The sequence below is a fragment of the Callospermophilus lateralis genome, chromosome 4 (genome assembly GCF_048772815.1).
Source record: "Callospermophilus lateralis isolate mCalLat2 chromosome 4, mCalLat2.hap1, whole genome shotgun sequence".
Taxonomy (NCBI): Eukaryota; Metazoa; Chordata; class Mammalia; order Rodentia; family Sciuridae; genus Callospermophilus; species Callospermophilus lateralis.
This window is the reverse complement of record NC_135308.1, coordinates 94,122,867-94,142,074: the sequence shown is the minus strand read 5'-3', so window position 1 is coordinate 94,142,074 and position 19,208 is coordinate 94,122,867. Positions and strand designations below refer to the sequence as shown.

Here is a 19,208-nt window from a genome sequence, read left to right as displayed (position 1 = left end):
TATTGCTCTTTGTCTCTTTTATTTTTATTTTCTGATCTGTCCAAAATGACTTAAATTTCTGGCTTAGGAAATGGTAGATAGAGGGTTATGAAATGAAGTGAGATACAGGCTACTAGAGAGACTTCCAGGGAAAGATACTAAACTCAATTTTTGTTTATTTGGTTGGTTGGTGTTTTGTGCTAGGGATTGAACCCAGGCACACATTACATAACTCAATGTTTTAAATAATGACACTGATGTACTTCTATGACATTTCAGGGGAGAGATCTGGCTGGCAATTAGAGTTATAGAACTGAAGTTTAATGGATTGGGACTTTACCAGAGTCACTGGTAAAGTGTATATTGAAGAGAACAGATCATTCATGGATGTGGGGTAGAGCACTAACCCTCAAAATAAGGTCCATGAACCACTTACATCAGAACAGCCTGAGATGCAAATTCTTTAACCTTGATGAAAAATCTAGGATAAAATTGGAATTTTTGACATTTAAAAATAAAATCTGAGAATAATTCTGGTAGAGAATGGAAAAGAACAAAGATAAAATCATGGGGAACCTACAGACATTGGGCAGAGAACTAATAGTGAAAATAAGACAAAGTGTAGGAAGTAATAGAAGAGTTGTAATGAAAAAGTCAAATGAGCAGAGGAACTGTCATTATTCCATTCTTCAGAAGATCAGATTACCTGCTATAATACCATCCATCTGCTCTAGTGCCGCAGCCAACATGTCACTTGCATCACTCATCATTTTCTTATTTGTCAATGGCAAATTTGGATGAAGATCTGAAAAGAAATAATATCATTACATGCTTAAAATGATGCATGCCTGCTAGTGGAGTCTGCTAATTCCACTTCAAATTATAACTCCACTTGGCAGTCAAATAGAGAGAGAGAGAACTTTAGAAGTAGTGGATCTGAATTAACTGAATTTTTTAATAGGCTGTGGCCAATCATTTACTGTAATGTACCCATATCAGTTAATAAAATAAGTTCCAGTTCTTGCACTCAAGGTTATTTAAAGTTCAGTAGAGGCCTGCAGGTATAGCTCACAGGTAGAGCATTTGCCTAGTATGTATAAGGCTCCATTTTCACTCCCCAGCACAGCAATCAATCAATCAATTAATCAATCAATCAAAACCCAACACAATGATTTCCCTGTTGTTCTCTTTAGAGCCCTAGGAGTCTGCAAAGGGCATCAGGAAGGGTGATAGAAGCCTAATGAAGGCCATGAGGGCTGCTGATAGATAAGACTTCTTTCTGACTGTACCATTTCTACCCAATCTCTGCTCTCTTAATTCTTCTGTATTGGGAATTGAACCCCAGGGATACTCTACCATTGAACTATATTCCCAGCCCTTGTATTATTTTTTGAGATAGGGTCTTGCTACGTTGCCTTAGCTTCCCAAGTTGTTGAATCACAAGGATGTTCTACTGCACCTTGCTTTTAAAATTTTTCTAAATACAAGTTTATAGTAACATCTAAGAAAAGGGTTCAATTGAATATACACAGTCATCCCTTGGCATCCTTGGGGGACTGGTTAGAGGACTCCTCCTTGGATACCAAAATCCATAGATCCTAAATGCCTTTATATAAAATGACATGGTATCTGCATAGATTACTTATAATACTTAATACAATATAAATGGTATATAAATAGTTGTAAAATTGCATTGTTTAGGGACTAAAAACAAAAGTAAAAGTCTGTACATGTTCATCAGAGATGCAATTTTTAAAAACATTTTCCATCTGCAGCTGGTTATATCTGTGGATACAGAGGGCCAACTGTACCAAACACCCCTACCCCCAACTACTGGTACTTTGTAATATAACAACAGCTATCATGTACTGAGTACCTATAGTGGTCCCCACACTGTTATGTATTTCATAATAACAACTCTATGGAATGGATAAATTTATCTCTCCATTTTATAAATGAGGACTGAGATGTTTAATATTTGTAAGGAAACAGCAAGTAAATAGAGAAAAGAATGCCCTTCATATAACCAAGGTCTCTCTGACTTCCATTATAATGGTGAATTTTTATTTGATTCTATCTCAGGAGTAGATTTATTCTGAAATTGTGTCACAATTTTTACCTGTTAAAATATATTGAAATTATACTTCTAAAAAATTGGCCACTGATAGGAAAAAGTCAAGATTATGTGATTTTCAACATTAATTAATTAATGCTTTTTTAGGTACCAGTGTAGGCAGCCATGTAGATTCTCCCAAAAGGCCCGAATAAGGCTCTTGCTGTTTTGTAGATATTGTGGTGTACTAAATATCTGGGAAATAAAGAACACGCTGTTTAACAGAAACCTTTGCCCTCTGTTGCCAAGCAGCCACATAGTACTTAACACTTTTTCTTCATAAATATATTTATAGCTCTGTTATCAGTTTCCTAGATCAGTTCTCTCCTATTCTTTCTAATAAAATGCCACAGAATTCTTCTGAAATATTACTTTGATTTTTTTAAAAATGTTAGCTTATAGTAAGATCAAGTAGGTGTCTGACAGGCAAAACGCTTTAAAATACTTGCTGTCCATATCTTGTGGGTTTTTTTTTTTTTTTTTTTTTGGTTGTTGTTTAATCAGAACAAGCTAGGTCAACAAGCTAGGTTATAAACTTGGAGAATTTTTAAATTTTTATTCAAACACTCAGCTGTCTCAGACCAAAGAGATGGGACACAAATTTAATAGCCACAATTCAGGCTGGATATTTGAAATACGAAAACTGAGAGTATAACAGATTAAGTAGAAGACTGTGACAATACCTGAATTTCACATAATTAAGTGGCTCCCATTCCCTTTCATTTTAAAAGTAGCAATATATACACACATATGTACATACATAAATGTGTACATATGTGTACATATAAAACTAAGACAAACACATCAGGCTCAGCTATAGGCATAGGAATACCAATAAAAGTAATGCCCACATCAGAAAAAAATTTACCACTTCACTAAATTACAAAATCCAATATTTGTCTTTTTTAGTAACTGTATTTTGTGTAGAACAGAATCACTTTCTCAAGTGTGACATGTAGTTCTCTATTTCATCTGTGTTTCAGTGAGTCTTTTAAATGTTATGACAAGGAGGGGTGAGACAGCCTCAACTATGTTTGTCAAGTAGGTGAGGAGTCAATTTAAAAAGTACTCCAAGCTGGGCATGACTACCCACTCCTATAATCCCAGCAGTGCAGGAGGCTGAAGCAGGAGGATCGAGAGTTCAAAGCTAGCCTCAGCAACAGCAAGGCACTAAAAAAACTCAGTAAGACCCTGTCTTGAAATAAAAAAAAAACAAAAAAAAAAACACTGCAGCTCATTAGAGACCCAATCCTTTGTTTAAAATAATGACAATATTGAATTGCTAAAAGAGCTTATAAATGCTTACTTTCAATCTCTACATTTATCATACAGCAGCCTACAAGTAACAGTAAGGGAACAATAGTAAGATATGTAATAAAGCATATATAATTTGGCAAAGGTGGTAGGTGCTAGGGAGGAAAAGATGGAGTAGGATAAAAGGTTCCCGGTTTGGAGGGGCTTGCAATTACATAGGTGGTCAGGGAGCAATGACAGATTCAAAGGCCAAAGAGCTCTCTAATAAATTGAGAGTAGTTGGATATAGGTGATCTACAGGTCAGTATTATACAAGTATAGAATTCCTAAAGATAATTAAAAAATGAAAGGGGTGAGCACATAGACATGTAAAAGAAAAAGGAAATACTTTCAATTAATAAAAACATAAGGAGATTCTTCATATCTTTAATAATCAAAGAACTTAAAACATGTCACATCATTTGCTACCTGATTAGCAAAATAAATGGCCACTGCCAAGTGTTACAGAGGATGTAAAGTCACAAAATTTCCTATAGAGCAGTGGTGGAATTGTACAATGGTTCCACTACTTTGAATAATGATGTGGCATTATCATCTAAAATTAAACATTCACATTCATTGCCAGTGCAATACTATTTCCTCCAAAGTATATAACCAAGAACAATACATAATATTTTTTTCCTTCATATTTTGGTTCATATTAATTATATATAACAAACTAATTGTGACAAAATTATAAAAGTGTGGAATATAATTTGCTTTTATTTGGTCCCCAGTACTTCCATTTGCCTTCCTTTTCCTCTACTCTGCTGATCTTTCTGCTATTTTTTTTCTTTCTTTTTTTTTTTTTTTTAAGTGTCTTCTGACTATACATAATAGTGAGATTCACTATGGTATATCCACATACCACATACCTAAATGAAAAGTTAGGTCAGATTCATTCCACTGTTTTTGCCTTATCCTGTCCTTCCTCCCTCCCCCTCAATCCCCTTCCTCTACTCCACTGATCTTCTATTTTGATAGAAATCCCCCATCCTGCCTCTACCCCTCTTTATTTTGGACTAACTTCCACATATCAAATAAAACATTCAACTTTGGACTTTCTGGGTCCAACTTTTACTTAGCACAATAGTCTCCAGTTCCATTGATTTACTAGCAAATCCCATAATTTCACTCTTATTTATGGCTGAGTAATACTCACTTGTGTTTATATACAACATTTTTTAAAATCTAAGTTGTTTCCATAGCTTGTCTATTGTGAATTGTGCTTCTATAAACATTGATGTGGCTGCATTCTTATAATATGTGGATTTTAGATTTTTTAGAAATATGCTAAGGAGTGGGATAGCTGGGTCATATGGTGCGTTCATTTCTAGTTTTTTGTTGTTTTTTTTTTGTTTTTTTTTTTTTTTTTAGAAATCTCCACAGTGCTTTTCAAAATGGTTGCACTAATTTGCAGTCTCACCAGCAATATACTTTTTCTCCATACCGTCACCATCAATTCTTATTATCTGTATTCTTAATAACTGCCATTCTGAGATTAAATCACAATGTTTTTTTTTGGTTTTTTTTTTTTTTTTTTTTTTTTTGCATTTACCTAACTGCTAGAAATGTTGAACTTTAAAAAAAAATGTTTGGGGCTATTTGTATTTCTTCTTTTGAGAAATTTCTATTTAGGTGGGAATGGCAGTGCACACCTACAATTCTATCATTTTAGGAGGCTTAGATAGGAGGAACACAGTTGAAAGCCAGCCTCAGCAACTTAGGGAGGCCTTAAAGCAACTCAGCAAGAGCCTGTCTCTAAATAAAATGTAAAAAAGGGCTGGGTTTGTGACTCAGTGGTAGAGCACTTGCCTAATATGTGTGAGGCACTGGGTTCGATTCTCAGCACCATATATACATAAATAAAATAAAGGTCCATCAACAACTAAAAAAAGTGGAGGTCTGGGAATGTGACTCAATGATTAAGTCAGGGTTCAATCCCTGGTGTGTGTGACAGAGAAAGAAAGAGAGAGAGAGAGAGAGAGACAGAGACAGAGAGAGACAGAGGGGGAGAGAGACAGAGGGGGAGAGAGAGAGAGGGACAGAGAGAGAGGGGGAGAGGGGGGGGGAGAGAGAGAGAGAAAGAGATAATTCTGTTTAGTTCTTTTGCCCATCTATTAACTGGGTTATTTACTTCTTTTGCGTGTGTTAAGTTTTTTGAGCTTTTCATAAATATGCTGTCCTATCTGAGGAGCAGGTGGCAAAGATCTTGCAGTCTGTGGGATTCTCTTCATTCTCTTTTTTTCTTTGCTGTGAGAAGTTTTATAATTTAATACCATTCCACTTACTGACTTGTTTTTATTTCTTGTGCTTTAGGGATCTTGTTAAGGAAGTCAGTTCCTGTGATAACCTGTTGAAGTGTTGGGCCTACAGTTTCTTCTAGCTGTTGAAGTTTGGGATCTAATTCCTAGGTCTTTGACCCACTTTATGTTGATTCTAATACACAAATCTTCACAAGAAGGAATCTTTACAAGAACAAAAACACAGAAAACCACTCAAATATCCATCTACAGGAGAGAAGATAAACAAACTGTGGTGTCAGGGCTGCCCTGTTTAGCAGCTATGAACACACCTTTAAGTCCTGAGTAAAGAGGTACTGGACTGGTATCGCACCCTGCGATGCAACTGGACTTTACCTCTGCTTGGATAAGAAAGGTGTAGCTCTGGGAGTGGGTGTCACCTGATGGGGTTGAATCACACCCAAATGTTGTGGTAATCCTACCCTTCTGCCCTTTTTTGGATAGAATGTTCCATGGGATTAGTTTCCTCCATTAATAAAACCCGGGTTTGAGGTGTGCTCCCTCCTTTTCTTGCCTGCCTTGCCTACTTGGTGGGAGCTGGGTCAGAGGGGCCATCACAGAACCCAAAGAAAAAGGCATTTCTCTGTCTATGTGTCATTATTTCATGACAGCCCACTTCTCCTGGAGTGACCCTGACTGGTTTAGTCGTGTGTCATAGCACAACAGCACGATACACACACAGTTGTCAAAACAAACTAAAACCAACATATGTGCAGTATGGACAAATTTATGCAATACAATAGTAAATTTAAGAGTTTCCAGTAACAAGATTTTTTTATAAAGTTAAAGTAATGACATATATGTATTTAATTATTTTATTGATAATTCATTTTAATTATAATTAAAAGGGTGAGGGCTATGCATACTTTTTTATTCATTGGTTCTTTAGTTATAAATAAGAGTAGAATCTATTTTGACATAAATATACAAACATGGAATATATCTTGTTCTAATTCAGATCCCAGTACTCTCTAACTCCTTTCTTCTCACAAATATGTATTTAATTGGTTTTCTATATGCACATGCACACACATACACACATACATATCTGTTAATAAATATTCATTATATTGTAAGTAAATATTGATTATACATTTTAGAAATACAAATTCAATGTAACTATACAAAAAGATAAAAAGGGAATGATAACAAGGTTATTCACAAATTTTTGAGTGATGAATTCAAAAGTGTTTATTACAATACTGAAAATAACCAAGGGTAATTCTAGTTTTGATCATGGTGGGATAGATTTTATTAAATGAACTGTTTCACAAATAGCAAAACAAAGTGGTAAATAAAATACAAAAACATGTTTTGAAGAAGTTGGAGAGGTGACTAGAAGCAGACAGACAGTGGGGAGAATTCAGCTCTTAAGAAAAAGAGAACCAGGAATAAGATTAACCTTTATACAGCTCTCCCCTAGGGCATCACCAGACCCTGTGATACAGAGTGCCTGCTGGGAATCAGGAGAGAACAACTGCAAGTTTATTGGCTCAAAGAACAGGATGGGGTAAAATCCTTACATTATACAAAGATATCTAATTTCTAACACATGGCAGACTATGACAAGAATATAAAACATAATTCACCCAAACAATTAAAAGATATAAGTAAAAAAAAAAATGAGGATGATGAAAAGGAATACTAATAAAATCTTCAATTTCATTAAACCCAGAAGGCAATGGAGGAACAATGGATAAAAAGGAGAAAGAAAAATATCAAAATGCCAAGCTGGTAGACTTAAGTTAAACCATATAAATTATTACGTTAGATATAAATGAAATAAATGCTAATAAACGTTGGGAGTGTCCCTAAGAACTCCCGGGGGCCTTTCAGACATGGCAGTGGGCAAATTGCTAGTGGGCGGCTAAGAACTCTCCGGGCCTTTCAGATAAGGAGCCCCTAATGTAACATGGCGGCAGGCAAATTGCCAGTGGACAGATAACAAGTTGTTTTTAAAATTTTCTAATTGCCCCCCCCCCCGTCTTCCATGCTTGTGGAGAGTTCGTGCCCCCCATGAATCTTATGCAGATTGGACATGCGTGCACTGTAGGTGATGACCTGACCTTTACTATGATTGGCCCCGGGAGCTTCTGGTTTAAGATATCTGACTTTCACTTTCTATATAAGCTAGCACCAGCTTGCAATAAAGTGCTTCATCTTTGTCACTGCTATCTGTGTGTGTGCAGTTTAATCTCCGACCACGAATCTTGGCTTTTCATTGGTGCCGAAACCTGGGAGGAGAGATTCCTCATTCTGAGGAGCCCCTCTCTCAAGGTTCCCCGTCCTTGTTTACCTTTTTGAGCGCTGCTACATTCCACTCAACATCGGCTCTCCAATAGGTGATTCCTTCTGATAGACAATCGGTGAGTCCCCCTCCCCCTCTTTGAAAATCCATCTCCAAACAGCTATATGCAAAGGCCTTGACTGTGAACGTCCAGCAAGGCTCTTTGACGCCTAGTTTGGAGGAGAGAACGCACCCCACCACGACTTTCACAGTAACGGTGGACTCTCTGGATGCCCATTTCGTGGTTGATGAGCTATTAAGGGACAGAAGAATAGGCACTCTCTGACTCTCTTTATCTAAATTTTCCTTTTCCTCTCCTGGGAAAAGCCCTGACTTCAGGCGGCCTGTGACTCCCGGCCTTCCGAGGTCTCGCTGGTTGGGCTCTTTGGTGACGACTCATTTGCCCTCCCGGCCCAAGTCTCTTTGGTTGACTTCTCTTTTCAGGGACGCCTATAGGAAACTCAACCAAAATCTGTTCCAGTCCAGGCCATTCACCTCTTTTCTTCCTGTGAAGAGGCATTATGGGAGCCTCTTCTTCCCTCCCCGATGATTCCCCTCTCAAATGCCTCCTGGCTAATCTTAACCGGTTGTCCTTCACTCCTGACATCAAACCCAAACTCCTCATCAAATTCAGTACACAGAATTGGCCATATTACCAATTAGACAACCAAAACCGATGGCCCCCAGAGGGGTCTCTAGATCCTCAAATTCTTTGTGACCTTTTTAACTTCTGCGAGCACTCAAAAAAGTGGAAGGACATTCCCCTATGTAGATAAACTTCCTCTTTTCATATTACCCTGTTTTACTTGGCAACTGGCTGGAAAAATCAGCACTCCAAAAGCTAGACACCCCCTTACTAGTTTTTCACAAAATATGTAAATAAGGCCTCTGGCATTGAGCTAGGGCTTCACAGAGATGGCTACATTTCTAAGATAAGGAAGTTACCAACTGGGCTCCATGGTAACAGCTGGCAGGGGGAGGAAAGAAAAAGAGAAAAAAAAAAAGCTCTCCCCTTCCCAGGTGTCCTTGAAAGGTTAACTGGCCCAGAACACACACCAAACACACACACACACACACACACAAACCTGCTTTTTGTGAACTTCTGCAGAGTGTGAACTTCTGAGCCCCTTCCCTTACATGTTAGGTACAAAATTCTGAAACTACCTGAACTTGGGGTTCAGGGGATTAATTGATTAAAGCAGAAGATGTTCCCTCTGAATATGGCTACAACCAAATAAGACTGTTTCCCTATCTTTACTGCTATCTTAGGTGCCTTGCCTTGTCTGTCCCTACAACAGTATAATTCTATATACTTAAACATTGTTATGTTTTCATGAAATGGTAAATAGATGTGATTAATTGTGTGATGCAAATAACAAAATATCTCTTATTAAAATGGAATAATTTGCCTAAATTCAGAAATTTACAAGGATTATTTCAAAATGTGAATAAAGAAGGAGTTAACAGATGGGAAAGAGAAATTAGAAAATTCTAAATATGGATTTAATAGAAGGAAAATGTGTTCCTGGATAAGAGAGTCTACACAATTAAGTAAATAAGAGGATTTAAGTAAATGATAAAGAAGGTCTATGTAAGTGGGTTATATATGTTATATATGTAGGTTTTTTGAGCAAGTAATCTTGAAGGAATTAAACATTATACAACTATGGTTAAACTATGGTTACAACTATGGTTAAATAACAATTGTTATTTTGCAATATTGTGATATGTTATTTCTTTAAGAGCTAAACATGATTAATATAAAAACATCAATAATAATTGTGATACTTATTACTCTTCTTTGTATATTAAATGTGTTCATATTTTCCAGGTATATAAGTCATTAAGATAGAAACTTTAAAAAAAATTATATCAAGCTGATGTTCTCCAAAAGGCTACATGGTAATTTTAGGCTTATAATAATAACATATTGGAGATTTATTTATATCACTTAATGTTCTATAAATGGACCTGTTATCAATAAGATTAATATAAAGTTCTATACACTGGGTACAATTTAAATGTAATATCATATTGTGTTAGTAGTATTCATGTGACATCAAGCAACAATATATATAAACATTATAAAATGACATTTAAAAACAAATATCAACTTCAATACTATAACACTTTACCTAAAATTTATGAAGAGCCCTGGCTTACCTGAGATAAGGCTGTGCCACCCATCTTACTAAATGTAAGAATGACTCCAAAGTGAGCCAGGCTTCAGGTAAAGCCCAATATTCTTAAAATTTAAGGTGAAACTGACTTTGCTGGATGTTTATGATCAAGATTTAAAGTTAAATTAAAATGGCCAAGAAAACCAATATTTGGCTCTGGCCCTCTGAGTCGATCCAAATCCAGAGAACAAGGAACTTCTCTAAAGAGCTTTGGGCCAAATAACCTCCTGATCAGGGAGACCACTGGAGAATGAAAAGCCAGTCCGTACATTTTCTGTGAATAGGAGGGTCATTGGAGACAGGAGACATCCCTGATGCTTCCAAGGGAAGCCACATGGTCAAGCAAGACCTGGACCCATCCTAGCGCAAATGGCACTAGCAGAACTAAGAAGCTGTTCACAAGTTCACCCACTATGGGAACTCGGCTGACTCTTAACAATAGATAGAAACAAAGTCAATTTTGACCAGCTTGATCTTAAACACCTAACAAAAACAGTTACACCAAAAAGTCATTCCGAGGAGTAATAAAAGGCTAGAACAGCTAAAAAAGAGGAGACAGCAACTAGCCAACAGTCTCCATGGGGAATGTTCAGTCAAGTATGGCCTTGGTTCCCCCTGCTCACAGAACCTCTGTTAGTCCTCTTTATGTTTCTCCTAATAGGACCATGTCTATCAAATTGCCTACAGAAGTTCCTGCAAGATCAGATACACAAATTCACCAACAAGCTGGACAATCGACTACTTCTTTAAGACTACCAGCCCTGATGCCCAAGATGGAGACCTATGACTCATAACCAACTCCTCTGGCTCCAGAGACTCTGTGGCCATCTAAAACCCTCTCTAACGCCTTTTTCCAGTTTTTACAACCCCTCTTTCACTTCCTAGGAATGAGAACTACTCTCCAGCAGGTCCACTCTGCTTATTCTGTCTGCTCTACAGTATCCCCACAAGGAAGCATCAAACCTAAACTCCCCACACCTCAGATGATGAGCCACTAAGCCAGGCAAAGACTGGTAGATCAACTTCACTCATGTGCCTAGGCACAAAAAACTTTGCTACCTACTTACTTTGGTTGATACTTTTTCAGGATGGATAGAAGCCTCCCCTACATCCAGGGAAATTGCTAACATTGTCACCTCCATCCTCATCCAGCAGATCATTCCCAGGTTTGAACTTCCCGCCTCCATCCAGTCAGATAACAGTCTGGCCTTTACTTCTCAGGTTGTTCAACTAGTCTCCAAAGGCCTCAACATCACTTGGAGGCTCCACATTTCCTACCAACCCCAATCCTTGGGTAAGGTTGAGAGGCCTAATGGCATTCTCAAGGATCATCTCACTAAATTTGCTATTGAACTTAGGCCCTTCTGGCCCAATCTCACCTGAATTCAGGCAGCCTGCTCAGACACCCTGCAGGCCCCATTCTCTTTCTCATTACTCCATCTTTCCTCTGAGGAGCGACCTCCTGACCCTCACCCTTCCTCTGGAGAATGACATCCTGACCCTCACCAGCTCTTTAGATTTCTCCATTCACTGTCCAGTCTATCCCCCAAAGCTTATCAACTTTCCTTCAATCTTTTTTCCCTCTTTCCTCCGACAATTGGACCTTTCTGCAACAGGTTACATCCACATGCCAGATCTGCCAGAGGACCAATACCAACACTGCCTTTAAATCCAGACCCTATCCTTCTCATCAGGCCCATGGTCACACCCCGGGAGCTGATTGGCAAATTGATTTCACAAACATGCCTAGGGTAAAAAACATCAAATATCCCTCAGTACTGGTGGACACATTCTCAGGGTGGATAGAGGCATTTCCCATATCCAATAAGCGGGCATCAACGGTTGTGGATTGGTTGACATCTGACATAATCCCTCGTTTCGGGATGCCCACTTCCATCCAATCGAATAATGGCCCAGAATTTACCTCGAAGATAACTCAGGGGCTAGCTAGCGCACTATCACTCCCTTGGCATTTCCATTGCCCTTACCGTCCCCAAGCTTCCAGGAAAGTTGAGAGAACTGATTGGTCTCTCAAAGAAACCCTCACCAAATTCACCATGGAATTAAGCTTAGACTGGACTAAGGTCCTCCCCTTGGCCCTGTTGCATCTCAGGGCTTTCCAAAGAAACCATCCAATCTTTCCCCATTTGAGGTTATGTACGGCCGTTCATTCTTACCCCCCAGAATACAGACTGAACAATTACCTATACCTGATTCCTATGCTCTACCTTTCCTTTTCCATCTACGCTCTGAACTTTGGAAATACCAGGACTGGCTTTTATCTGACCCAACCATTACTCAAAACCTCCTCACCCTAATGCCCAGCCAACAGGTATATTACTGCCCCCCAGGCGAAAGACCCCAACTACACCCCAAATGGGAGGGCCCCACCTCAGTCATCATATGCACTCCCTCGCAGCAAAACACAAACTCACAGATAATCAATTAACTCCATGGATTCACATTCCAGGCTCAAACCATACATATGGGAAACTGATTCTGGCAACATCGGACCAGAGGACTCACAAGAATCCATACCTACATACTCTGGCTCTCCCCGCCCTACTGACCCTTTAAAATTCATCTCTCTCGTGTTTTTGCCCATACACCCATAGCTGAGAACATATCCAAAAATGTACCTTAACTTTTTGATCCTCATCCTCATTCGCACCCCAAGGGTAATGCCTTCACCATCGTTATATCTGGAGATTCAAGGTGAGAGAAACATACACACAAAAAAACACCCAGACCACCCGCGTGGCTACCACTTCTGACTGTCCCCTAACAGGATGCTCCTCAGCCATCTATATTGTACTCTCTTCCTCTTCCTCTAAGCTCATTAAGGAAGCCAGCCACCCTTACTTATGTTTTTTATATGACCAAAATAAGAATTACTGCAAACAGTGGCAGGAAACCTATAGAGGCTGCCCCTATTGGTCATGCAGAATTCATGATGCATATTCAGGACAATTAAATATAGGAAAATTCAAATTTGAGTCTGCCTCCCACCAATACAAGCTGACCATCCCAGACCCTGGGAACCCATGCTGGGCAGCAGGAGTAAAAGCTTCCTTTTATTTCGGTGGGTATGCTTCCACTCCCTGTGGTTCCTTATCCTTTACCCGGGAATATATTTCTATAGAGTCCCCAGTCTCTTTTGTCTGAACCAACATAAAATACTCAGAACAACAGCTGCTCGCATCCCTAGAAAGCCAACGCACTTCTGACTCTTAGGCTTCACTGATCTATACCTGCTTACAAATCATCACTGACACACTGTCCTACCTAAACCAAACTTTCCCTGCTGCAAGTCCAGCAAATTGCTTTCTGTGAACTTCCCTAGCACGGCCCTTACTTGCCAGTTCCAATAAAAGTTTCCAGTGCAGATGTTTCCAGCTTGCCCAACTCATCCTACAAAAAGGATCCTATTAAACTCCTGGAGAATGTTCCTTTATGGGAACCCGAGAAAAATAACCTCACCATAATTCCTCGGTTTTGCCTTCTGGGATCCACAACTCCCAATTCCCTTCTGCCAGGTTTTTGCCACCATAACCTAACCATCAACCACACCACTTATTCCCCACCAGGTCTCTTCTTCTGGTGCAATGGCACTCTCACCACCCTTATACTCTCCAACATGTCTAGCCTATGCTTATTAGTCACCATAGTTCCATAGCTCACTCTCTATAGCAACTCTGAAGTAAAATCCATCCTTAACCCTCTAAAATGTGGAAAACGGGCTGCATTTCTTCTATTAGTGGTAGGCATTTCATTAACAGCCTCACTGGCAAGCGCAGGCTTATCGGGAGGAGCCTTAGGTCATTCCCTATGGGCTGTCAAGGACGTTAATTCAAAACTTGAAGGAACACTTACTTCCACAGCAGAATCTCTAACATCCTTACAAAAACAGTTCACCTCATTGGCACAAGTCACCCTTCAGAATCACAGGGCCCTAGATTTACTCACCACCGAAAAGGGCAGAACCTGTCTTTTCCTTAGGGAAGAATACTAATATTATATCAATTAATTGGGTCTTGTAGAAAACAATGTTGTTAAGCTCACTGACCTGGAAGCCACCTTAAGGACCCCAACAAGTCAAAACCTTTTCTCTTCCTTAATGTCCACTCCCCTTCCTTGGACCACTATGTGTAATCTTTTTAATGTGTCTATTTTTAACATGTATTATAAAGTTTATTCAAACTCAAGTAGGTAAAACCTCTAACCAAACTTTTAACCAGCTTCTACTTAGAAATTATCAGCTTCTGGCCACAGATGAATCAACTGCCTTCTCCAGAGAATATCCCTCACAATGCTGAAAAAACCTTTCAAAGATTCCTGGGATACCCTCTTGAGAGCGATATCTGATGATGCCTGGCTTGTACCCCACGTAGAGACTTATACCAACTGGAATGAAGTGATAATGGACCTTTGGCTTCAGGGAACATTTTGTGATGTCACATCTGACCTTATACCAATCTTTGCAGCTCTCTTGTGGGGACTCCTAACTTCCCTCCTTCAGACCACTTCCCCGGCAACACCCACACTCAGCAGGAGGTAGCTAGAATGAATCAATGTCCCTTTCCATGTAATAACAAAGAAGGGGGAATGTTGGGAGTTTCCCTAAGAACTCCCTGGGCCTTTTAGACATGGCAGTGGGCAAATTGCCAGTGGCGGGCTAAGAACTCTCCGGGCCTTTCAGATAAGGAGCCCCTAATGTAACATGGTGGCAGGCAAATTGCCAGTGGGCAGATAACAAGTTGTTTTGAAAATTTTCTAATTGGTCCTCCCATCTTCCGTGCTCTTGGAGAGTTCGTGCCCCCCATGAATTTTATGCAGGGCGGACATGCGTGTACCGTGCGTGCACTGTAGGTGATGACCTGATCTTTACTATGATTGGCCCCGGGAGCTTCCTGGTTTAAGATAACTTAACTTTTACTTTCTATATAAGCTAGCACCAGCTTGCAATAAAGTGCTTCATCTTTGTCACTGTTATCTGTGTGTGCATTTTAATCTCCGACGACGAACCTTGGCTTTTCAATAAGAGCCTGAGAGTGTTGGACTATATGCTGTTAACAGAGGTATACTTCAAATCATGAGTAGTAAGCATAGAAAAGTAGGAATGAGTATATAAGAAAAAACTATGTTTCTTTTCTTTCACTTCCTTCTCTCTCTTCCTCCCTTCCTTCCTGTGATTGAATACAAGCCCTCATTCATGCTAAGGACACACTCTACCACTGAGCTTTACACTCATCCCTCAGAAACAACCACAATCAAGAAATATTAATAGAAAGAAACAGGATTGTGGTTTTTTTTTTGGACTGAGGATTGAACCCAGGGATTCTCTACTACTGAGCCACATCCCCAGCCCTATTTTGTATTTTATTTAGAGACAGGGTCTCACTCAGCTGCTTAGCGCCTCACTTTTGCTAAGGCTGGCTTTGAACTCACGATCCTCCTGAGTCACTGGGATTACAGGCATGTGCCACTGCGTCTGGCAGGGTTATTTGTTTTTTTTCCCCCTCTAAGACAGGGTGTCTTATTATATTGCCCATCATGGCCATCAACTCCTGAATTCATGTGATACTCTTGCTTCAGCCTCCTGAGCACAAGCCACCACACCCAGAAGGAATATTTTTAAATGATAAGAGTTAATTAATCAAGAAGTCATAAGAAGCACAAAAGCTTTTGCAACTAGTAATAGAGTTTCAAAATACAAGAAGCAAAAACTGATAGAATTACAGGAGAACTAGACAAATTTAGTATATTTACGTAGAATGCAATTACTGACATAGTTGGATTTAAATCTTCTGTTCTACCATGTTTTTCTGTTTGTCTTATTTATCATTTGTTCCTCCTTTCAAGGGCAAAAAAAACACCCTAGTATTATAGAATATTTGCATACCACTAGCAACCCATCTTAACCTAATTCAATTTATATATATAAAAAAGTATCCAAATGCATAATATACAAGTACCCACATTATACTTACCAGCACAGGCCATGTGTGCAAGGACAGAAAATGTCTCAATAAATTTTAAATGGGGTTTTAAAGAACTACCTGGAAGAATGAAAACCACAATGAGAAATAGTAAAGTACTAAGAATAGAATTTCCTTACTCATTAAAATTCTGCCTTGCCCATGACTTAAGCTATTTTAGAGACAGCCTGATCTAGTGTTGATAAAGCTATGTTCATTTTCAGTATTTAGTCAAGCATTTTTTTTACATGGTAAAGTTAAATAAAAAGGCTTCAGAAAACCCAATGTCCCCAAAAGATTTTCGTATATCCTCACAAACATTTCTGAGAGGAAGATTTCCTGGATTTCTTCACATAATTAATATAGTAGAATATTATTCTAATATAATGAAATAATACTCCATAATAAAAATGACTGGTAAGACATGAATACTAAGTTGAGCTAAAGAATCCAGACACCAATGACCATCTACTATATGATTCCTTTTAAAGAAGTTCAAGAACAAGCAATCTGTTATAGAAAGTAAAATAGTAATTACTTGAAGTAAATGGCGAATGATTGAAAGAGACATGGAGAACTTTCTAATAACTTGATTGGGGTATTGTTTACACATTTTGCCAAAATTCATCCAAGTAAGTAATGGTCTTGATAACTTGTCCAGCATTAAGAAGTCCACTATCAATCCCATCTAAATTCTTTATTTTAACTAGGAAAGAACTGTTAGTTGCTCGTTAACTCCTGAGAGCATAATATTAGTTCAAAGCCTGCTTAATCAGAAGCTCCTTTACAATATATGCATTAATAGCACAGTTCAGTTGCTAACTAAAGCAGATGCTTTTGGCACCCCATCCATATTTCCACAGATGTCAGTCCAACTTTTAACTTCCCAAGATTTCAGGAAGTGCTCTGTCATTGCACCTGTTGGTCTGGAAATGCTGAGAATTAAGGCTTCTGGGAACAGTCATCAACTTTAAATAGTCAAGCACATTTTCCCCTTGAAAGGGATAACTCTGATTCATGTCATAATCAACACTGGATCCCAGAAATACTAGAGACTTACGCGCATCATTTATTAGCTCTCCTTTTTGTTTTTCTTGTCATATTTCTCTAATTCTTTCCTATAATTACTTTCCAAATAAATCTTCTCTATCTGGGGAGAAAAATCGTTCAAATTGTATACTTATGATGCGTATTTTACTATATGCAAATTTCACCTCAAATTTTAAAGTGGTAAGAATAAAGATGATTATGAAAAATAAAATCACACTTTAAAAATGAACTAAATTAAAAATAAATATAAGTAGGACATTGATGGAGCTATAATAATGTCAAGAATAAAGGACAATGAAAGATCCAATCACATGCACCTCAGGTCCAAAATAAAAGGCTCCCCCTTGTTCTTATTTGCTTACTTAGAAAGTTCCTGATTATAACTCAAGTTTTTTGAGTGGATAAGACCACTTATAAAGAAATTGTGGCATATATACACAACAGAATATTACTCAGCATTAAAAGAGACTAAAATCATGGCATTTGCAGGTAAATGGGATGGAGCTGGAGAATATTATGCTAAGTGAAGTAAGCCAATCCCCAAAAACCAAATGCTGGATGTTTTCTATAATATGAGGATACTGATCCATAATGGAGATGGGGTCAGGGAGCATGGGAGAAATGAAGGAACTTCAGATAGTAAAAGGAAAAGGAGGGGAAGGGAGAGGGCCGGGATAGGAAAGACAATGGAATGAGATGAACATCATTACCCCAAGTACATGTATGAAGACACGAATGGTATGACTCTACTTTGTGTACAACTAGAGACATGTAAAATTGTGCTCTATATGTGCACTATGAATCTAAATGCATTCTGCTGTCACATATAACAAATCAGAATAAATAAATAAATTTTAGAAAACTTCACCATTCAATAATTCTCACAAGATAGCAAATTTATTTCTGTAAAACTATATAGTATATACTTCTTTACATGACTTGCTAGAAAGAAAAGGTACCAGGAAATATAACTACCACGACAAAAGAGCAGAGCCTGGGTTCAAAGTGAAGAAGCCACTTTTTTTTTGGTTGGGTCATGTAAACAGCAAAGCAAAGCTCTGTTTTGTAGGTGTCCTGAGTCTAGTGGTTTTCTATTCTAGTGAATTAATAAAAATTAGCAAAGTTTTGGAAAAATAATTTCTGGGGATAATATTCATTTATTATCTTAAAGGAACCCTTCCCCCAAAAGAACAACAACCAACATAAGTATGTGTAGGGTATATTTCAAGCTTGGTCAGGACCCACTTAGAGCAGATTTCAATGGGATGAAATGTCAGGGAGAGTTCCAGCAGTCGATGTGGTGGCTGAAGGTTTGGCAGAAAACCACAATTTTTTGCAGGGTTGCTGACTATCTGATGTTCTAGCTCAGGCAAGCTACCTAGTCATTCTGTGAGGATGAAAATAAAGGCTTCATGAAATTTGTTTTTAACCTTTAATGAGAATTACATTTGTCCTAGCTTTATTAGTATGCTTTAGGTAAAAGGTCTGGGTTTGAAAATGGGTTTCAAACTTTTTGCCCAACTCACTGGGATTCAAACACTGGAAAGAAGAAATCCCTTCTGAGAAAGAATGAGTGCTGACATATATTTGAAAAGGACGGTGGAATGCCACATTATGATGTGGTCGCCATGAAACAGAATATATTTTCATATAAGTTATCCACATACTTCTTACCAGGTTTTCCCCACCAACAAGCTACTCAGGGAGGGTAATCCATTACACACTGAGCTCCAAAGCTGTGCAACAGTATAAAGATAAACTGTCTTAAAGACAAAAAGACCAGGGCAGGGGATATAGCTCAGTGGTAAAGTACTTGCCTGATATGCAAGGGGCCCCAATGCAGCAAAACAAAAAGTGTAGAGCCAAAGCGGAACAGGAGGGATTACTACAACAGTGGAACTACATCAGTGGATGACTATATCAGCACCCACAGAGGATCACCTAGAAGCCAGTTAGAAATGCAAATCTCTAGGCCCCTCTCTAGACCTAGTTAACCAGTCTGTTTGCCCAAGCAAACCAGGAGAT

At 38.6% G+C, this 19,208-nt stretch overlaps 1 protein-coding gene across 25 annotated transcripts in view; it reads right to left on the bottom strand.

Moving 5' to 3' along the window:
• The window catches only part of Ppfibp1 (PPFIB scaffold protein 1), a 288,979-nt gene that overhangs the window by 72,259 nt on the left and 197,512 nt on the right, over nucleotides 1–19,208 (bottom strand). For 19 of the 25 annotated variants that reach the window (XM_077109302.1, XM_077109298.1, XM_077109297.1 and 16 more), the window contains 2 exons: nucleotides 16,146–16,214; nucleotides 686–784 (listed from right to left, as the gene is read on the bottom strand). In XM_077109302.1, the coding sequence (XP_076965417.1) occupies nucleotides 686–784; nucleotides 16,146–16,158 (112 nt within the window). In that variant the 5' untranslated portion in view covers nucleotides 16,159–16,214. The remainder of the gene's footprint in view (nucleotides 1–685; nucleotides 785–16,145; nucleotides 16,215–19,208) is intronic. The other 6 variants (XM_077109309.1, XM_077109307.1, XM_077109308.1 and 3 more) reach the window with 1 other exon arrangement.